At 35.7% G+C, this 16,182-nt stretch overlaps 2 protein-coding genes across 3 annotated transcripts in view; one reads left to right on the top strand and one right to left on the bottom strand.

Moving 5' to 3' along the window:
• The first annotated feature begins 780 nt into the window (after nt 1–780).
• The window catches only part of LOC120204740 (elongation factor 1-gamma-like), a 26,921-nt gene continuing 11,519 nt past the window's right edge, over nt 781–16,182 (top strand). The window contains exons 1-8 of one of the 2 annotated variants that reach the window (XM_039204771.1): nt 781–874; nt 996–1,047; nt 1,462–1,611; nt 1,710–1,770; nt 1,854–1,906; nt 2,019–2,120; nt 2,440–2,947; nt 3,022–3,433. In XM_039204771.1, the coding sequence (XP_039060702.1) occupies nt 1,039–1,047; nt 1,462–1,611; nt 1,710–1,770; nt 1,854–1,906; nt 2,019–2,120; nt 2,440–2,947; nt 3,022–3,401 (1,263 nt within the window). In that variant the 5' untranslated portion in view covers nt 781–874; nt 996–1,038 and the 3' untranslated portion in view covers nt 3,402–3,433. Of the gene's footprint in view, nt 875–995; nt 1,048–1,461; nt 1,612–1,709; nt 1,771–1,853; nt 1,907–2,018; nt 2,121–2,439; nt 2,948–3,021; nt 3,497–16,182 lie in introns of those variants that run through there. The other variant, XM_039204770.1, reaches the window with a different exon arrangement.
• Nucleotides 6,204–7,821, bottom strand: LOC120204741. The gene is made up of 3 exons (XM_039204772.1): nt 7,542–7,821; nt 7,023–7,433; nt 6,204–6,921 (listed from the first exon to the last, which is right to left on the bottom strand). The coding sequence occupies exons 2-3, from the start codon at nt 7,314–7,316 to the stop codon at nt 6,772–6,774; spliced, it is 444 nt and encodes a 147-aa protein (XP_039060703.1). The 5' UTR covers nt 7,317–7,433; nt 7,542–7,821; the 3' UTR covers nt 6,204–6,771.

The following is a 16,182-nucleotide window of genomic DNA, read 5'->3' as shown; positions in this document are numbered from 1 at the left end:
TTCATATTATGAAATTATTATTTGTCATATCGAATGTGATTTTTTAGCCTCAATATGGTTCGAAACAAAAAAAAAAAGATTGAGTTGAAATTGATTTTGGATTTTAGTTCCAATTTAATTTTTAGGGTTTTTAGTCAATTCGACCATCGACAAAATTAACCGACTAAACATCACTACTAACTAGGGATGGCAACGGGTCGGGTTCGGGCCGAGTATTGGTCTCCCGTCCCCATTTAAAAAATTCATACTCGTCCCCGCTTAAAAAACCACGGAAATTTAAACGGATATCCCCATCAGGTAATCCGTGAAAACTGCAGGGAAACGAGTAACCCTATTTAGAATAAACAGTTATTTAAACGGGTATCGGGCCGGGTATATATATTTAAATTAAATATATAAATATTATATATATATATATATTAATTTAAATTAAATTTATTAATAGTATATATATATATATATAATAATTATTTTTAATATTTATCGGGCCGGGTAATCGGAGCGGAGATTACTAAACTCGTCCCCGTCCCCGTTTAACATAAACGGTTTTCCTCATCTCCGTCCCCGTTTAGCATAAATGGTTTTTCTCCGTCCCCGTTTAATTCGATTTTCGGTTTTTCCCATCGGATTCGAATTTTTTTGTCATCCCTACTACTGGATCAACTCTAAAATTTACCATGACCCGTGTACAAATCCGAATTTCAAACCCGTATAAAAAGGAGAGTAGTGGGCCAAAAAAGCAATACTACATATATGGATGTGGATCTTAACCGGAGCCTATCCAAAAATATTCACAACTCATCCGACCCTACAAAAACCCTACTTTCCCTTACATTTCTCTATTCCACTTGAACTCTCCTGCTGCGGCTTCCAGGTTATCCCGCGTCTCCATTATTCTCTCTCTCTTTTTTTTCACCTTTAATCAATAGAAGACGCCCATTTCTCTGAATGCTCGCACTGATACAATTTCATTTTGTGTTTGGTTTCATTTCCAGATCTGAAATCTTATCGTCTCTGTTTTCAATCAAGCCATTAGCCATGTCACTGGTAAGTTATTGTTTATGGAGAAGTGATTTCAAGTAGAATTCAGAGTGAGAAGCCTTAAATATCGTATTGGATTTATATTATCACTCTGTTAGTTCAGTTAGTTGATCGGCTTGCAAATATTAATAACAATAAGCAATGGATCTTTGCTTTGCTACTTTCGATTTTGATCATTTAACCAGTACTAAGAGAAAGATCGATGGCCAGAGTTTAAGTGTGTATCATAGATGGAGTTGCTGGTATTTATTTTTCAAGTAATTAATACAGTGAAATTGAAAGATCTTTATAATGATTTGTAGGAAAAACGTTATGTTTTAGTTGCTTTGGATTAGTAGCATATCCTATGTAAGGTTCGGTTGTGGTGTTTGATGTTGGAATTAACGTTTTAAGTCATCTGTTTGTTGGTTTTACATGCAGGTATTGCATGCAGGAAAAACAAATAAAAATGCCTTCAAGGCTCTCATTGCTGCCGAATATAGTGGTGTGTCTGTCAAATTGGTTGAGAACTTTGAGATGGGTGTCTCAAACAAAACTCCTGAGTTCCTCAAGATGAACCCAATTGGGAAGGTAACCATGCCTATCTAAAGGTTATATTTAGAGAAAATAGTTTTGTACCATCTATAACCATTCTCTCTTTTCGCTGAAAAAATCTTTTACTTGTCTAGGTTCCTGTGTTGGAAACACCCGATGGTCCTGTTTTTGAGAGCAATGCCATTGCTCGTTATGGTTAGAAGACATGCTGACTAAATACTGCTCAATTTCTTCTTTTAATGTTTGTTTCTTATCGGTATCTTTACTGTTCCATGCAGTTACTCGATCAAAGGCTGATAACCCTCTGTTCGGTTCTTCATTGATTGATTATGTGAGTTTTTTTCTCTCCATATCATGATCTTGTTTATTTTCTGGCATCAGTTAATTTCATGTGAAATCATTGTACTTAATGTTTGTTTCTACATTTGCTTGATTTTTCTCAGGGCCATATTGAGCAGTGGATAGATTTTGCATCCATGGAAATTGATGCTAATATTGGAAAATGGTTTTTTCCAAGAAAGGGCTTTGGCTTTTACCTTCCTCCGGTAATATATATTTACATTCAAGTTTAAATGAGAGAATAATGATGGGAAAATAGAATAGACTGGTTTATAGTTCATATTTTATACACTGTCATGAGCATTATATAAGTTGTAGGACAACTATATATTTTTTTGTTCTTAATATCTGGAAGTAAATGCTCATCTAATTGACATAACAACCAGGCTGGTTTTTTCCTTTGTTGTTTGTTTCTAAGAGGATGTGTTCTTTGCCCCTCCGTTCTTATATATTAATATGCACTAGAGTTTAAATTGTTATGTTTGTAAATTGTAATACAGTCACTCATGAGTGTTTTGCATATAGGCTGAGGAAGCTGCTATTGCTGCATTGAAGAGAGCCCTTGGTGCTTTAAACACTCACCTCGCCTCAAATACCTACCTGGTTGGACATTCAGTCACCCTTGCTGACATTATTATGACATGCAACCTGTATGTGGGTTTCACCCAGATCATGATTAAGAGTTTTACCTCAGAGTTCCCTCACGTCGAGAGGTACTTCTGGACCATGGTTAATCAACCAACTTTCAAGAAGATTCTTGGTCAAGTGAATCAGGCAACATCTGTTCCACCTGTTCCATCAAAGAAGCCTGCTGCGCAGCCAAAAGAAACTAAGCCAAAGAAGGATGAACCGAAGAAAGAAGCCAAAAAGGAGGCAGAGAAGCCAAAGGCAGAGGCCGCTGAAGAGGAAGAGGCACCGAAGCCCAAACCCAAAAATCCTCTTGATTTGCTGCCTCCCAGTAAGATGGTACTGGATGATTGGAAGAGGTTGTACTCTAACACAAAGACCAATTTCCGTGAAGTTGCAATCAAAGGTATCTGTCTCGTTTTCAAAATCTTTTTTCTCTGTCCGAGTCTTCTGATATTCATATTCCTTTGTTTATTACAGGATTCTGGGACATGTATGATCCCGAGGGCTACTCTCTCTGGTTCTGTGACTACAAGTACAATGAGGAAAATACAGTCTCATTTGTGACTATGAACAAAGTAGGAGGTTTCCTGCAGAGAATGGATTTGGCTCGCAAGTATGCGTTTGGGAAGATGTTGGTGATTGGTAAGGACCCTCCATTCAAGGTTAAGGGACTATGGCTCTTCCGTGGGCAAGAGATCCCGAAGTTTGTCATGGATGAGTGCTATGACATGGAACTCTACGAGTGGAAGAAGGCTGACATCTCAGATGAGGCCCAGAAAGAAAGGGTTAATCAGATGATCGAAGACGCCGAGCCTTTCGAGGGAGAGTCTCTCTTGGATGCCAAGTGCTTTAAGTGATGAATTTAACTCTACTATCAAGCTTTATTTATGTCAAGTTAAAATAATTTGTTTTTGGTTTGTGCACGTCGGCTTCTGGGGTAGAGTTTTGGTTTTGCTTGTTCACTGTTTCAGGATCAGATAGACGAACTGTTCTGATAGTTACCATATAAATTTTTCTGCCTCTCTCGTCTCAGTTTTCAGTTCTGATTCAGATGGTTCTGCTTTATTCTCCTTGGAAGTCTCGGTTGATACCCACCGTCTTGAATTCTGGAAAAATAACCTTTACTTTTACATTCAATCCAACTATTTGTTATCAATGTGGATTGCAATATTTGATTCTAATTCTAATTATATTATGATTATGATTATACATGTAAATTATACTTTCATATTCATCATAGTTCTGCCTAATTGTCTAATTTCTTCAAAAGCATTTTCCAATAAAATCTATCAGGACTTTTTAAACCCAATAATATTGATTATTTTTAAAAAAAATTCTAATTAGACAAAATTAGACTGTTGCAACCTAAGTGAGAGATGTTTATGATAGAATAACTATTTTATTATAGATCAGTAATCTTAATAAAGGTATATTTGGTTCGGTTTTTCAATAAAATAAGAATTAAATTATAGTGCGATTCTTCAAAAATAAACAGAAATTGAATGATATAAAAATCGAAAATTTTGGTTTGGTTCGGTTTTGTAATTTTTAATTGTTTATCATTTTTTTCAAATTCAACATTTAAAGAAAGTAAATATATTTTAAGAAAGAAAAGTAATTATATTTAGAAAACTATTATAATTGAGAAAGAGAAAGATGACTGAAATTTCAAGCAGATCGCTCCGTTTCCTACTGTTCTTCGCTTCCGTTTCTCTTCACTTCATTTCAGGTTTGCTTTCTAGATCAGCATACTCGATAATTTGTTGTGTTTTCTAAAGAAATCTTATGTTCTTTGAATTGTATTTTCAAATTGTTCTGCTCGGCATTCGAACCATTGGTTGCCTGGAATTCAAGTTTATTTTTTTTCTTCTAATTTATGCAGTTCATTTGTTCGCCGAGATCAGAAAATTTATGTGTCGGTGTTATGCAAATCCCACCTTGACTTTTGTTTGATTACTTAATGAAAACTCCTAAAATTTTCTGTCTTTACTATTATTTATTATTCTCTGTTTGGCTGCGGAGAAAATTTGCATGCAATGAACGTGAAAAATAAAGCATTATTTCCATGAAAACTTTGGAAATTATGATGATTGATTAAATGAAATTCACATGAAACGATGTTATCATGCATGGCTGACCTAGAGATGTTATCATCTGCTTAATTTGATTGGATACTACTGATTATGTTGCCCTAATGGACTTTAAACTTGAGATTGTTCTTATTGCTGCTTACCTAATTATTGAAAGTTTTTATCAATTTGTTTCCATTTTTCAGGTTTTTGTGTAGACTCTAGAGATTCAAAAAGCAGCTCAAAGACGAAATCTGATATGGCTAGTAATACTGGGGCCAAGGTAGTCCTCATATTGCTTGGGCTTGTTGCAGTTGGGTTGTTTTCCTTTTTCCTTTTCAAGTTGTGGCAAAAAAAGAAAGGAGACGAACAATATGCTCGACTTCTAAAGCTGTTTGAAGAAGATAATGAGCTCGAGCTTGGCCTGCGGGACTAGCTGCTCAGTGAGAACTGAGCTCATTCTATTTGAGGTGTGTACATAAATTTTCTGGTCCTCAATTACCAACATTCAAGGAGGAAGTAATTTTTCATCATCCACAATTGTATTCTAGTAGTTGGACACCACACAAAATGGTTGAATGTAGATCGAAAACATTGTAACCATTTTCATTGATCTAGGCTTTTCAGATTCACCATTTTGGGCACCCCTGTGAATTTCAAAGTTTGACTCTCAAGTGTATATCTTTATGCAGCTTGGAAAATTGGTTCCCCTTCATGTACCTATTCATGCAACACAGTGGTGACTGGCGACGGTGGGACTTAGTTCCATCGTTGCTGTGGAATGTCGACCTCCTCATCATGTGCTGTTTGGTGCTTGACAATCAGTTGATTCAAGTTGATTTTCTAAATAGATACATTATGCAATGATTTGTTGTTATCTGGTTTTGCATTTCGTCTTCGGTTTACGTTTATTCGTTTCAGCTGTCGATTCTTGATACAGAGTTTGCTGCTCTTGATTTGCAGGCTGAAATGCCATCAGTGGGTTGTGCTGTTTAGAGAACTCAACTTTTGTGATGGTCAAGGCCAGGAGTTCAGGCATATCCTGTGGTGAGATCAGATACATTTTCAACATTAAGCTGTACTATTTGTAATGATATGTTCAAATGATTTTTGTGTTGGTTAACTTTGCCAAAACTATCTAAATCTTTTTCGGACATGTTTCTCTCTCATGTCTCCTCATATAGTAGCGTGTAGTGATTTATATGTTCAGTAAAACGTATTATCCTTCTGCTTAGCTGGAACTGTAAATATAAATACAGAGGTTTGTCTTTGCCTAGATTATAGTCATTACACTGTGGATCTGTTCACCATATATGTCTAGTTTAAGACTATAATATAGTTTGCACTTGTCCTACATCCCCTAGTATTTGAGCACAATTTACCCACTGATGATAGGGACATGGAATGAACAAGCAAGTATACTATTGTTTTGGACTTTATAATAAGATCAGGCCATACCGGTTTTATACCCATTTTCGTTTCTTCTCCCATTCGTGTCCCATTCTTCTTCATCAAAAGATGATGCCGAAGTCCGAGACCGGTTGTCGATCCTGCGATAACTTGAAAATCATACTTTTTAATTTCAAATTATTCAAATATACTAGAAAACATTAGACACGTTCGTTTAAAAATGTTAAAATTTATCAATTCTCTCTACGGCAATTGTCAAAAGTTCTCGGTTGACATCTCCCCCTTCCTTAGATTGTGGGTTCTTTTCCCTTTCCCAAGTATACTTGTTAAAAGGAGCTCACAACCCAATTTTTTAAACTCGCTCTTTGAACTTTCATCCCAAAATTATAACTATCATTCTAAATTAGTCCTCACGCTTTTGAAGATTCTAATTTGATCCCCCTGTTATGATATTCATTCTAAATTGATTCCTAAACTTTTTAAATATTTCAATTGCATCCCAAACTCTATGTATATGCTAATCACGTCTTTGAATTTATAAGAGGGATTCTGCTCTTTCAAATTGTTCATCCTACATGTTCATTATGAAGAATAGATTTGTTCCTACATCCTGCAAAATATTAGCTTTCTCTCGCAAATCACCTTCCAAGATACAATATTTTCATTGGAGAATGAGAGTTTATATAGAGAAAGTAAGTATTGATAAAGTATACATACATCCTTGATGATGTTTTGCTTGATTTTCCTTTTAGACTTGGGGAGATACAAAATTATGTTCATGGGGTGGCCAATGGATGCCTTCCCTTGGGCAAGGGAGAGGAGCATGTTGCGCAATGTGGGTCGGATACTTCTCTCCCGGCATCACAACCGAGAAATCAGATAAGTATGATGTCGATACCTGCCATCACAACATACATACATACTTCAAACACCAGTTCAGTTACACCAGAAAAATGCATATGATATATAACTTGATTGTTTGATGAGAGAGGAACTTACCCTTTCTTGATCCCCAAGTTTCTGAACTGATCCGGGTTGTAAAGCCCCATTCGTAACGTGATCGGGTGAAGAGAAAGCGGGATTAGGCCGGAAAAGGTGTTCGAAGATGGCCATTATGAGAAACATCGATATCAAGATGGCTGTAGCAACAAAACCAAAAGAAATTGCATTCATGGATGTTCCAAAGCTTTTCCAAGGAGTTCCCTTATCAGCTGCCACTGCTTGAGATGGACTCGGATCCGAAATCGTGTATATGTTCCATGGCCTTGATCTTTCAGTACCAAACTCAGTCATAGTTGAAGGAATCTTTCTTGGGGCATCAAAATATGCTTCAAATCAGATTTAGGCCAAGCTGCAGGCTATTATTCTCAGAAAAAAAACCTTTCCTCATTCATCAATGCTTCAAAATCCCTGAAACAGAAACAGAAACAGAAACCATGTGATCATAGATGTAAGATGAAAAATCGAGCAAACGACATCGATCCAAAGTTGCAAATAAGCCGGTGGCATCGAACTTACCGGTGACTCTCAGACGATCCTATATGTGTCTGCAAGTGAATTACTTGCACTATCAAGGGATATATATACAAATCTGTTTAGATTCTGGTCCTGGGAATTTGGGAGCAAACGTGATCTCTAGACCCTTTTGATCCAATAACTCAACTGCCCTGGAAAAACAAAACATCCACACTTCTCAATGAATTATTTTAAAGAAAGTGGAGAGCAGAGCAGCCTAGCTTTATACCCTGATTTGAAAATGTAAAGACAAAGTTATATGATAATCGCAGCAAGCAGTACACTTTGCTTTTGATGTCCTTGACGTTACATTATCTTGATGCCTAGCTTAATGAATACTATACCTTGTCTGAAGGGCAAAACCCTAAAGAAATCAAAAGCAATGGGCCTTCCTGTCGGGAAGAGCTGAAAACCTCTCGAAGATTGGCCCACGGGGTAAGTATTTGATCGAGTCAAATTAAAGATAAGCCTAAGATAAACTATTTAGGTGTTATCATGGGAAAGATGACAAAATCTCACATAATCTCCAACAAAACCCAAAGAATTGGAAAATAAAATAGATAAAGGTAAAGGCTGGTAGAGACTAGTGTTTTTAAGGCTGTAATAACTAAAGTTTGCTGCAATGTTTTAGCATAAAAAATTGTTTGTAGATGAATATAGAAACTGAATAGGCATGTGATCAAAGCAAACATAACACAATAACAATGGAATTGAATATTTAAGGGAAAAGAGGTGAAAAGTGAGGTTGTGGGATACCTTACAGCTATTCAGTACCAGACAATGTCATGATTCAAGAGAAGAAAGAAGAACGGTCTGATGCAAAAAGGAAAAGAGCTACAAAAGGAGGCCCATGTAGACCACAATTATTCCTCATCTACATACATACATGCATGCATACATATCTATATATATTATATATAATAAAGCTGGTGAGAGGAACCTATAGAAACCATTCACTTTTGTCTGACAGTACCAATGAGTAAATGCCCCAAAAGCTCTAATATTTGCAAAATTTTTCTTGTTGTTAACAGTAAAAATGGAGGCTTCTCAAAACTGCCTACAAGGCACTGTCATTGGCTTTTCTTCTTAATTTAAGGGACCAACTTTGCCAATAATTCATACAATATATAGTCTAGAAATGAGAGAGAGAAAAAATGAAGCAATAATTACAGCAGAAATTATGAAAAGGGACAGTGGAGAAAGAAAAGAAAGAAAAGAGGGTGTGTTTTCCTTACCTAAGATGCATTGAGTGACACTCTTTTGTCCACAAGATAATCAAAATGTCCCACAATGATGTGAAAGCCTTTCTTTAGACCTATACCAAAATTAATCAAAATCCCTCGCAACATTATATTTTAGAGTATTTTAACCTTCAAATTTTTATATTTAAACAAAATATTATATAATTAGATAAAAAATAATTAGATGATTAATTATTAAAATTTATCATTAAAATGATAAATTTTATGTATTTAAAGTGATAACATGATACATTATGCATATACATAAACGATGACATGGCAAATGTCATAAATACATAAGTCATATATACATAAGTAATACTAACATAACACATGTCATGTTTTTATTAGTGTGTTACATCATCATTTTAAATACATAAAAGTTATCATATTAGCATCTAACGTTGATTATTAGTCAATCAACGAATTATCAAACTAGGATAATTTTATCTCGAAACGAATTGTTAGAATTAAAATGTTTAAAATACTAGAGGTAAAATATAATTATTGTATTCAATGTTAGAAGGTAAATTTTGAGATTACACCTAAAAAGAATTCACCATGTTTAATAGCCTGGATTTTGAACTTACTACATGAAATAATCATTCAAAACTGGTAATTCATGCATGAAGGTCATTTCAACAAAGATGATTGCTCAGCCATTTCCATGTAAGACATATTTCTAAAAGAGAAAGGGACCCCATTTGATAAGAAAGCACACTAAAGCAGATTTTGGATTAAAAGAAAAAAGAAGAAAAGATTGGTAATTTCCCTTCTTTTTCACAACCAAGTCCCTTACTCAAGAACCTGTTCCCGCTAGTACATGATTTCACTTCCTTTAATCTTTATCACACTCAATAGCTTAACTTTGCTCTTTTTCCTTTTGTTTTCTAGGCCTCATTCACATTCACCACTGAACTCCCACTTGTTTCCATGTGCATCTCTCTCTTTGCGCGTGTAGAAATGATGAATCAGATGCAGATTCAAAAAGATTATCATCTCTTCCTTATTATGTGCATGTGTCACTGTTGCATTTTATATATTTTTTAATAATATTTTGGTTCAGATAAAAATAAATATTTAAATTTATTAAATATTTAATCAAGCTGGGGTAGAATTAAAGAATGACAAGTTTGTGTTCTCAAATTTTTGGTATAATTACAATTTAAGTCATTGAAAGTTTAAATATTAGACAAATTAGAAGTTGTCTTTTGAGTTTTGAGTTTTTTTTTAATTTAGGGTAAATACAAAGTAATATTTGTACAAAGACTTTCAACTATTTGACAATGAACGCTCATATCCCTACATATGTGCTTGAACTCGGGATCTCATGAATAACAATAATACCTTAATCACAAGGTCGCTCATACCCCTACACTATGTGATGCATCTAGGGTATACATAGCATCATTATGTGATGCATTATCACTCTATTTTTAGTGGGGTTAACACCACTTTTGTAGATAGAATAAAGCTCTAAGGAAGTATCAAAATAGACTATGCATGGCAACAAAGACATGCTCAATATTTTATGTTATAGATAAACTTATAAAATTTTAGGAGATGAACCTATAGAATATTAAAGGATAAAAAATAAATTATCAATAAAAAATATATATAATACTTGAAATTTATGAGAATTTAAAAATTTCAAAGATGATCGTCCTATCAACCCTTGGTCCATCCCTACGTGGCAAACTTGGATGTGCATATTTGAGTCATATGTGGGAGACGTGTGGCACCCCCACACGCCTCATTCATCAACCCAATAAAATCAATTTTCTCATCTTTGTGGAGCACTGCATCAACCAGATACGTTTCTCTAAGAAACTCTTAAGCAAAGTCAATGAACATCAATTAAATAGGCCGAATCCCTTCATTTTCCTTATCTACAAACAAAAGCCAACAACATAATCCGCCAAAAACATAGAGCAAATAGACCATGCAATATAGAATTCTTTGAATGGTTTCAATCGTAAAAAGAAATGTTGTTCTTCTTGGAAAACCCAGATTCGAACTGTTACGTCTACCGTATATATATATATATATATTGTCAATTACCCTAAAAACCCATGCACAATATAACTTAGTCGGAACCATTTTAACAAGGCCTGGCTAACGTGAAAGTGTAGCCCATGCGCAGACTATCAGTCCAATTGTGCAAAATGGATAACATTCTGCCTCGGTCTCTTTTCACTTCTGCCCAAATAAAAGAACCCACTGACTATAGTCTTGGAGCTCATCAAGCAAGTTTTAGACTTGGATTCATTTCGGCTCAATTAAATCCCTATCTTGTCATTATTATAATGATAATATCATAAATTATCATATCAATATGATAACGATTAGCAATAAAAATCAATTAAAAGGTAACATTAATACAATTAGAAACTAGTGACGATATTAGTGAGAGTGGACAAGTACTCGCTTTGAAAATTGAATTTTTTAAATAATTATTTATGTTATTAATTATGTCCAATCTAAAATTTTATTTTTATCCACTCATATAAATGTTTTTATGTTGTTAATATATATGTATGTACACCGTAACAAATATTTGTAAATTCGATTTTGATATTACCGATGCCTTCATAATTCTAGTGAGAGAAATGTTACTCTTGTCCAGACAGAACAAGTGCTGTGGACAATTGATGTGCTGGGCATGCATGACCATGGGCCATGGTCATTACAGTTAAAAAAGATCAATCACACTTTACTGGGAAGGCGTGAAAGTTGTTGGTTTCAGCTTCCATGCGCAGTTCTCCGACTCCAGGGTTGATTTGCTTGCTATTTTGTGTACGCTTTCATCAAAGTTCATAAAAATACGAAGACACTACATAGTCTATTCAGAGCACGACTTCCATGAAAGTTGAGAGCGAACTCTGATTTATTTACAAGATGTGTTCTTTTTCTGTTACTGTTTCTCTTTACTTTACCAAAGGTTCCATAATATAAGGGGTCATATATGCTTCCTTTAGGGCTTCAAGTAAACACAAGGCAAGGCAAGGCAGGCATCTTTTGAGTAAAGGTGTTCAATGTGATGGTAGCCCTCCATCCACCCTTATCTGTCACTCATCTCCCCACACCCAATCAATGGACAATAATTCTCTTTACATCACTACCTCCTTATCTTCATAAACAGAGTGATAACTGATTTGTACTTGGTATCAATCTTGAGTTTGATCTCTACACAGCTTTTAACTTACTGGACTTTGATCCCAATTCAGATTGATTGTGAAAAATAAGAAACTTAGCTTGATTGAGATAGAAAGTATATTTTATTTTAGATTGAGACAATTTAAATAATAAAAAATCTGACCCATGACCAGCACTGCGTTGGATACCTAATAATATAAACCCTTTCTATGAGCATATTGAAGCATCAAATCTTTCAATTCCATGATCTACCAAACACCACTAATTCCTCGTCCAAACTCGGCAGGGAAATGGATCAAAAACCAGTAGAAAACACCCACGTATGTGTGTATGAATGAATGCATGGTGATGCAGGGCATGGGGCCAGGTGACATCGATTGATATAAACAATGCACTATCCCCTTCATCAACTGGTTCTTTCTCGGCACGCCACCTCGCCTTCATCATGCACTACGCTCAACATTCATCTGTCGTACCATGATCTTGCGTCTGAAAACTTTGGTAATGGATACACAGGGTCGGACAAGTAAGTTCCATGTCATTTATGCTACAGCTCAAGAATAAATGAACAAAGCCCGTAACAATCAAAGCAGCTTTAACAATAACTTCTAGTGAAATATAAGGAACCTGGTTCTCCCTTTTTGCATGCAAAGTCAACTCTTGTTCCTTCTTTATAATTGATTGATTCATACAGAAGAGTACAAATGCATCTGTTGTGAAACTGTAACTGGTTTTCACCAGAAAAGCAGTAAAACGATCACAATGGCCACATGTTTCGTCCCGGGTTTTGTCAAAAACAAATTACTTTCGGTACTTGGGAGTAATCAAAATCATGTACCAATTCCTAGGGGCTTTAGTAGCCCCGTCCTTGTTGGTTCATGGATTGGGATTGGCGGTCCAAGGTGATTCATCTCTGTTGGTATATGGATGGGGGTTGGCGACTGTTGATACGAGAAATGGGTTGTGACGATTTTTTACTGTTCATTCTTTTGGTTTGAATAAAGATTCAAATCTTAGAGTTTTGTGAAAAAAAAGAGAGAATAGACAAATTGAAAAAGATGATGAGTCATCGTATAAGAGGACGAGATTTAGAAAGATCTCGTTCTTTATACTTACATGTTGATTTATATACAATCACTTAGTATATACAATCTGTAACAACCCGATTTTCAAAATAATATTTAATTGAAATTGGAGGGTTTAATTGTGAAAATTTGGCAAAAATTTGGGACTGAATTGAAAGATTTTAAAACTTGGAGCTTGTTTTAAAGTTAAAAAAAATTCAGGGACCAAGCCCTGAATTTAACCTTGGAGTGTCGGCAGGCAATTGTTATATGCGTGATTTCTGTTTTGAAAAACAGAAATCAATTTCACAAATCCTTCCTCACGCACACAACTTCCAAACTCGATTCCGACGCCGTCCGAATTCCGATCGTTATTTTGAAACCACCGTTGTGTTCATCATCGAGAGAGGAACAAACCTTTCAAATTAATTGAAGCGAAACGCGGCCAAACGTCGGGAATTTCCAGTCAAAGTAGCGACGGTTTTGTTAGCTCTATCGCCGAGAAAATCTCAAATTCACCGTCGATCGTTGCTCAGTTTAAGACACCTCCTGCACCATCGTGTTCCTTGTGTCGTTTCGAGTTCACCGGTGTCAACCTTGTCCGCCGTAGACGGCGGCGCATGAGGAGGTGGTGCAGTCAAAGATTCGGTCGATTTGAAATCGAGCTCTCCACCGTTCAAAATTTTGAACCGATCGTTGTAAGTATCTCGAAATCGCGCAAAATAATTTTTAGAAATTTTTCTGGGATTTTTAGGGCCCCGGAGGACGCCTCACGTGCCACACGCGCCGCCGCAGGGCGAGTGGCTGCTGGAAACCGGTTTAATCGATTTTCAACCGGTTCTGACCGGTTTCGACCGGTTCGAACCGGTTTAACCGGTTTTCAACCGGTTCTGACCGGTTTCGACCGGTTCAAACCGGTTTGACCGGTCTGACCCGACCGACCGACCGACCCGACCGGACCGGACCGTTGACCGTTGACTTTCTTTGACCAAAACTTAAAATGGCTTTGACCGAGCATTAAACGACCGTTAATCTTTTTCGAGTATACCTATCATGATAGTTTTCGACGTGCCAAATCCGTTTCCGCTGTCCGTTTCGTCAAATTCGAACTCGAAGGACTCCAAATCGACGGTCAAAGTAGTTGACTTTGACTTTGACCAAGAATATGAATTTTTGAAAAGTCATACTTTATGTTTTTCGACGTCTTGATTCCGATTCCGCAATTCGTTTGGCCAAATTCAGACTTGAAATACCCCAAATTGATAGTGAAACCCGAAAAATGCTTATATACTTAAGAAGTCTAGTTTTGAACAATTAAATAGGATTTGAGACTGATAGATTATTATTGTTTGAAGGTACAAGAGACTCTCCGGATCGTTCGACAACTCGACCCAGCTCTTCTAGATCAGTTAAACCACGTGTGCCATTATTCACGCGTTCGAAAACTGTAACAGAGCGTGGTGAAACTAACAATCAGTAGATTTGCTATTTGAACCTATTGTCGAGGTGTGTTCCCTACTTATTACTGAACTGTTTTATTGGTTTTAATATGTGGTACACCGAATTCATTGGTTATTGTTTTATAGATGCACCAATTTAATGTGACAATTTATGGAATATGGCTGCTATCTAATTTTTGTTTTGAAATGGTATATGATTACCATGTTTTTGGATTTATGGAATTTATGTCACGGTGCAATTGAATTTTGGAATTGAATTACGATGGAATAGCTCTGATCAAGCTAACTGGGCCTAATGTGACTCTTGAGGGCCCCAAGATGTTTCATTAGGTCGGCTTTCCTTTGCTGTGTGCTTAGGGTAAGCTATATGGACTTATTGACTTGGGCTTAATGATACAAGCTTCAGAGCCTATCCTTAAGTCGGCTTTCTTTTTGCTATGTGCATAAAGTAAGTTATATGGAAAATAATTTTGAGAACTACTGATGGTGTACCAGAAAAGGGTTTAAACTATGATTTCCAAAAAGTTAAACTCTTTTACGAATTTGTGAGATTACTGGACTATAATTTGTACCTATTGTGATTTTATGGAAATGTTGGGACACACTGAGCCTAGCTCACCTTTTGAAAATGTTTTCCCCCTTTCAGATACTGTTGGTTAGATACCTCGGTTCGAGCACTTGGAGGATCAAAATATCTCTTGAAGTAAATCAGATTGTAATGTTTTTATCTTGCAAGTTGACTTTATTTTGGTGACATGGACCTTATTTTAAAATATCGGATTTTATAATGATGACTCTTTTGCTAATACTGCTCGGTTTATTGTGATTTTGAATTTGAAGACATGTTTTAAATTAAATTATTATTTATTGGTACTATATTTACGAGTTGAATTTTGATAGTATAATTTGTTTATAATTTCATGTTATTTATAATGTGATTTTATATTGATGGAATAACGGTTTCGGAAAATGTCTTTAATAATCATAATGTGATCCACTAGACTTAGTCGAAACGCATAGGCCGGGTCTAGGGGGTTACACAATCACTTAGTGTTAGTGTCAAATTTAGGATTATGATTATTTGTAGATAATTTGACTAAATATATTTGACTGTTAAATAGTAAATTTAGTTATAATATATCACGAGGTCTGTCAATATACATGTCAAGAGATTATAACTAATCGGAGGATATGAGATTCCAAAAACTTCTAAAATAGTGGAAGTTACAATAAGCTTTGGAGTATATGGTGGATCCCAATGTAGCTTAATATTGGTCCACATGTTAAATTCATAGGAGTTATTCTTTGAAAAAAATGGTTAGATGATTAGACATAAGAAAAAATGTATTTAAGGCGGAAAGATTTAGATAAAGCGAAGTTGAGATGTGTCCTCTTGGAATTTTTCTCCTGCAGGCACCAATTGTATGTTAATGTTGTTACAAATGCATACACTGCCGAGAACCAAGCCATAGGGACAGTGACCCTTCAGAGGGGCCAGACCTGCCCTTCAATAAGACATTGTCCACATGAAAGAGATAAACAAAAGAATAGAGCAGTGAGCTCATGTTATTACAAGAGCACACTTTCCCATGTTAATAGAAGAGGGATCATGGATTTTTCTTTTCTTTTTGAAGTGATATATCAAAAGCAGATCAAATACCCTTGCTTTTACTTTTGAGCAGCCTCTTTAAGACTATTCCATCTTCCATTAAAGCTCAAACAT

This window comes from Hibiscus syriacus, unplaced genomic scaffold (genome assembly GCF_006381635.1).
Source record: "Hibiscus syriacus cultivar Baekdansim isolate YM2019G1 unplaced genomic scaffold, ASM638163v2 tig00011602_pilon, whole genome shotgun sequence".
NCBI lineage: Eukaryota > Viridiplantae > Streptophyta > Magnoliopsida > Malvales > Malvaceae > Hibiscus > Hibiscus syriacus.
The sequence above is the reverse complement of the archived record's forward strand: the minus strand, read 5'-3'. Positions and strand labels throughout refer to the sequence as shown.

Bases quoted from the DNA above. Each gene is read 5' to 3' on its own strand.
- LOC120204741 (XM_039204772.1), bottom strand. From the start codon at position 7,316: ATGACTGAGTTTGGTACTGAAAGATCAAGGCCATGGAACATATACACG. The intron at 6,922-7,022 runs GTAAGTTCCTCT...TTGTGATGGCAG, and splicing joins AACTTGGGGATCAAGAAAGG to GTATCGACATCATACTTATC.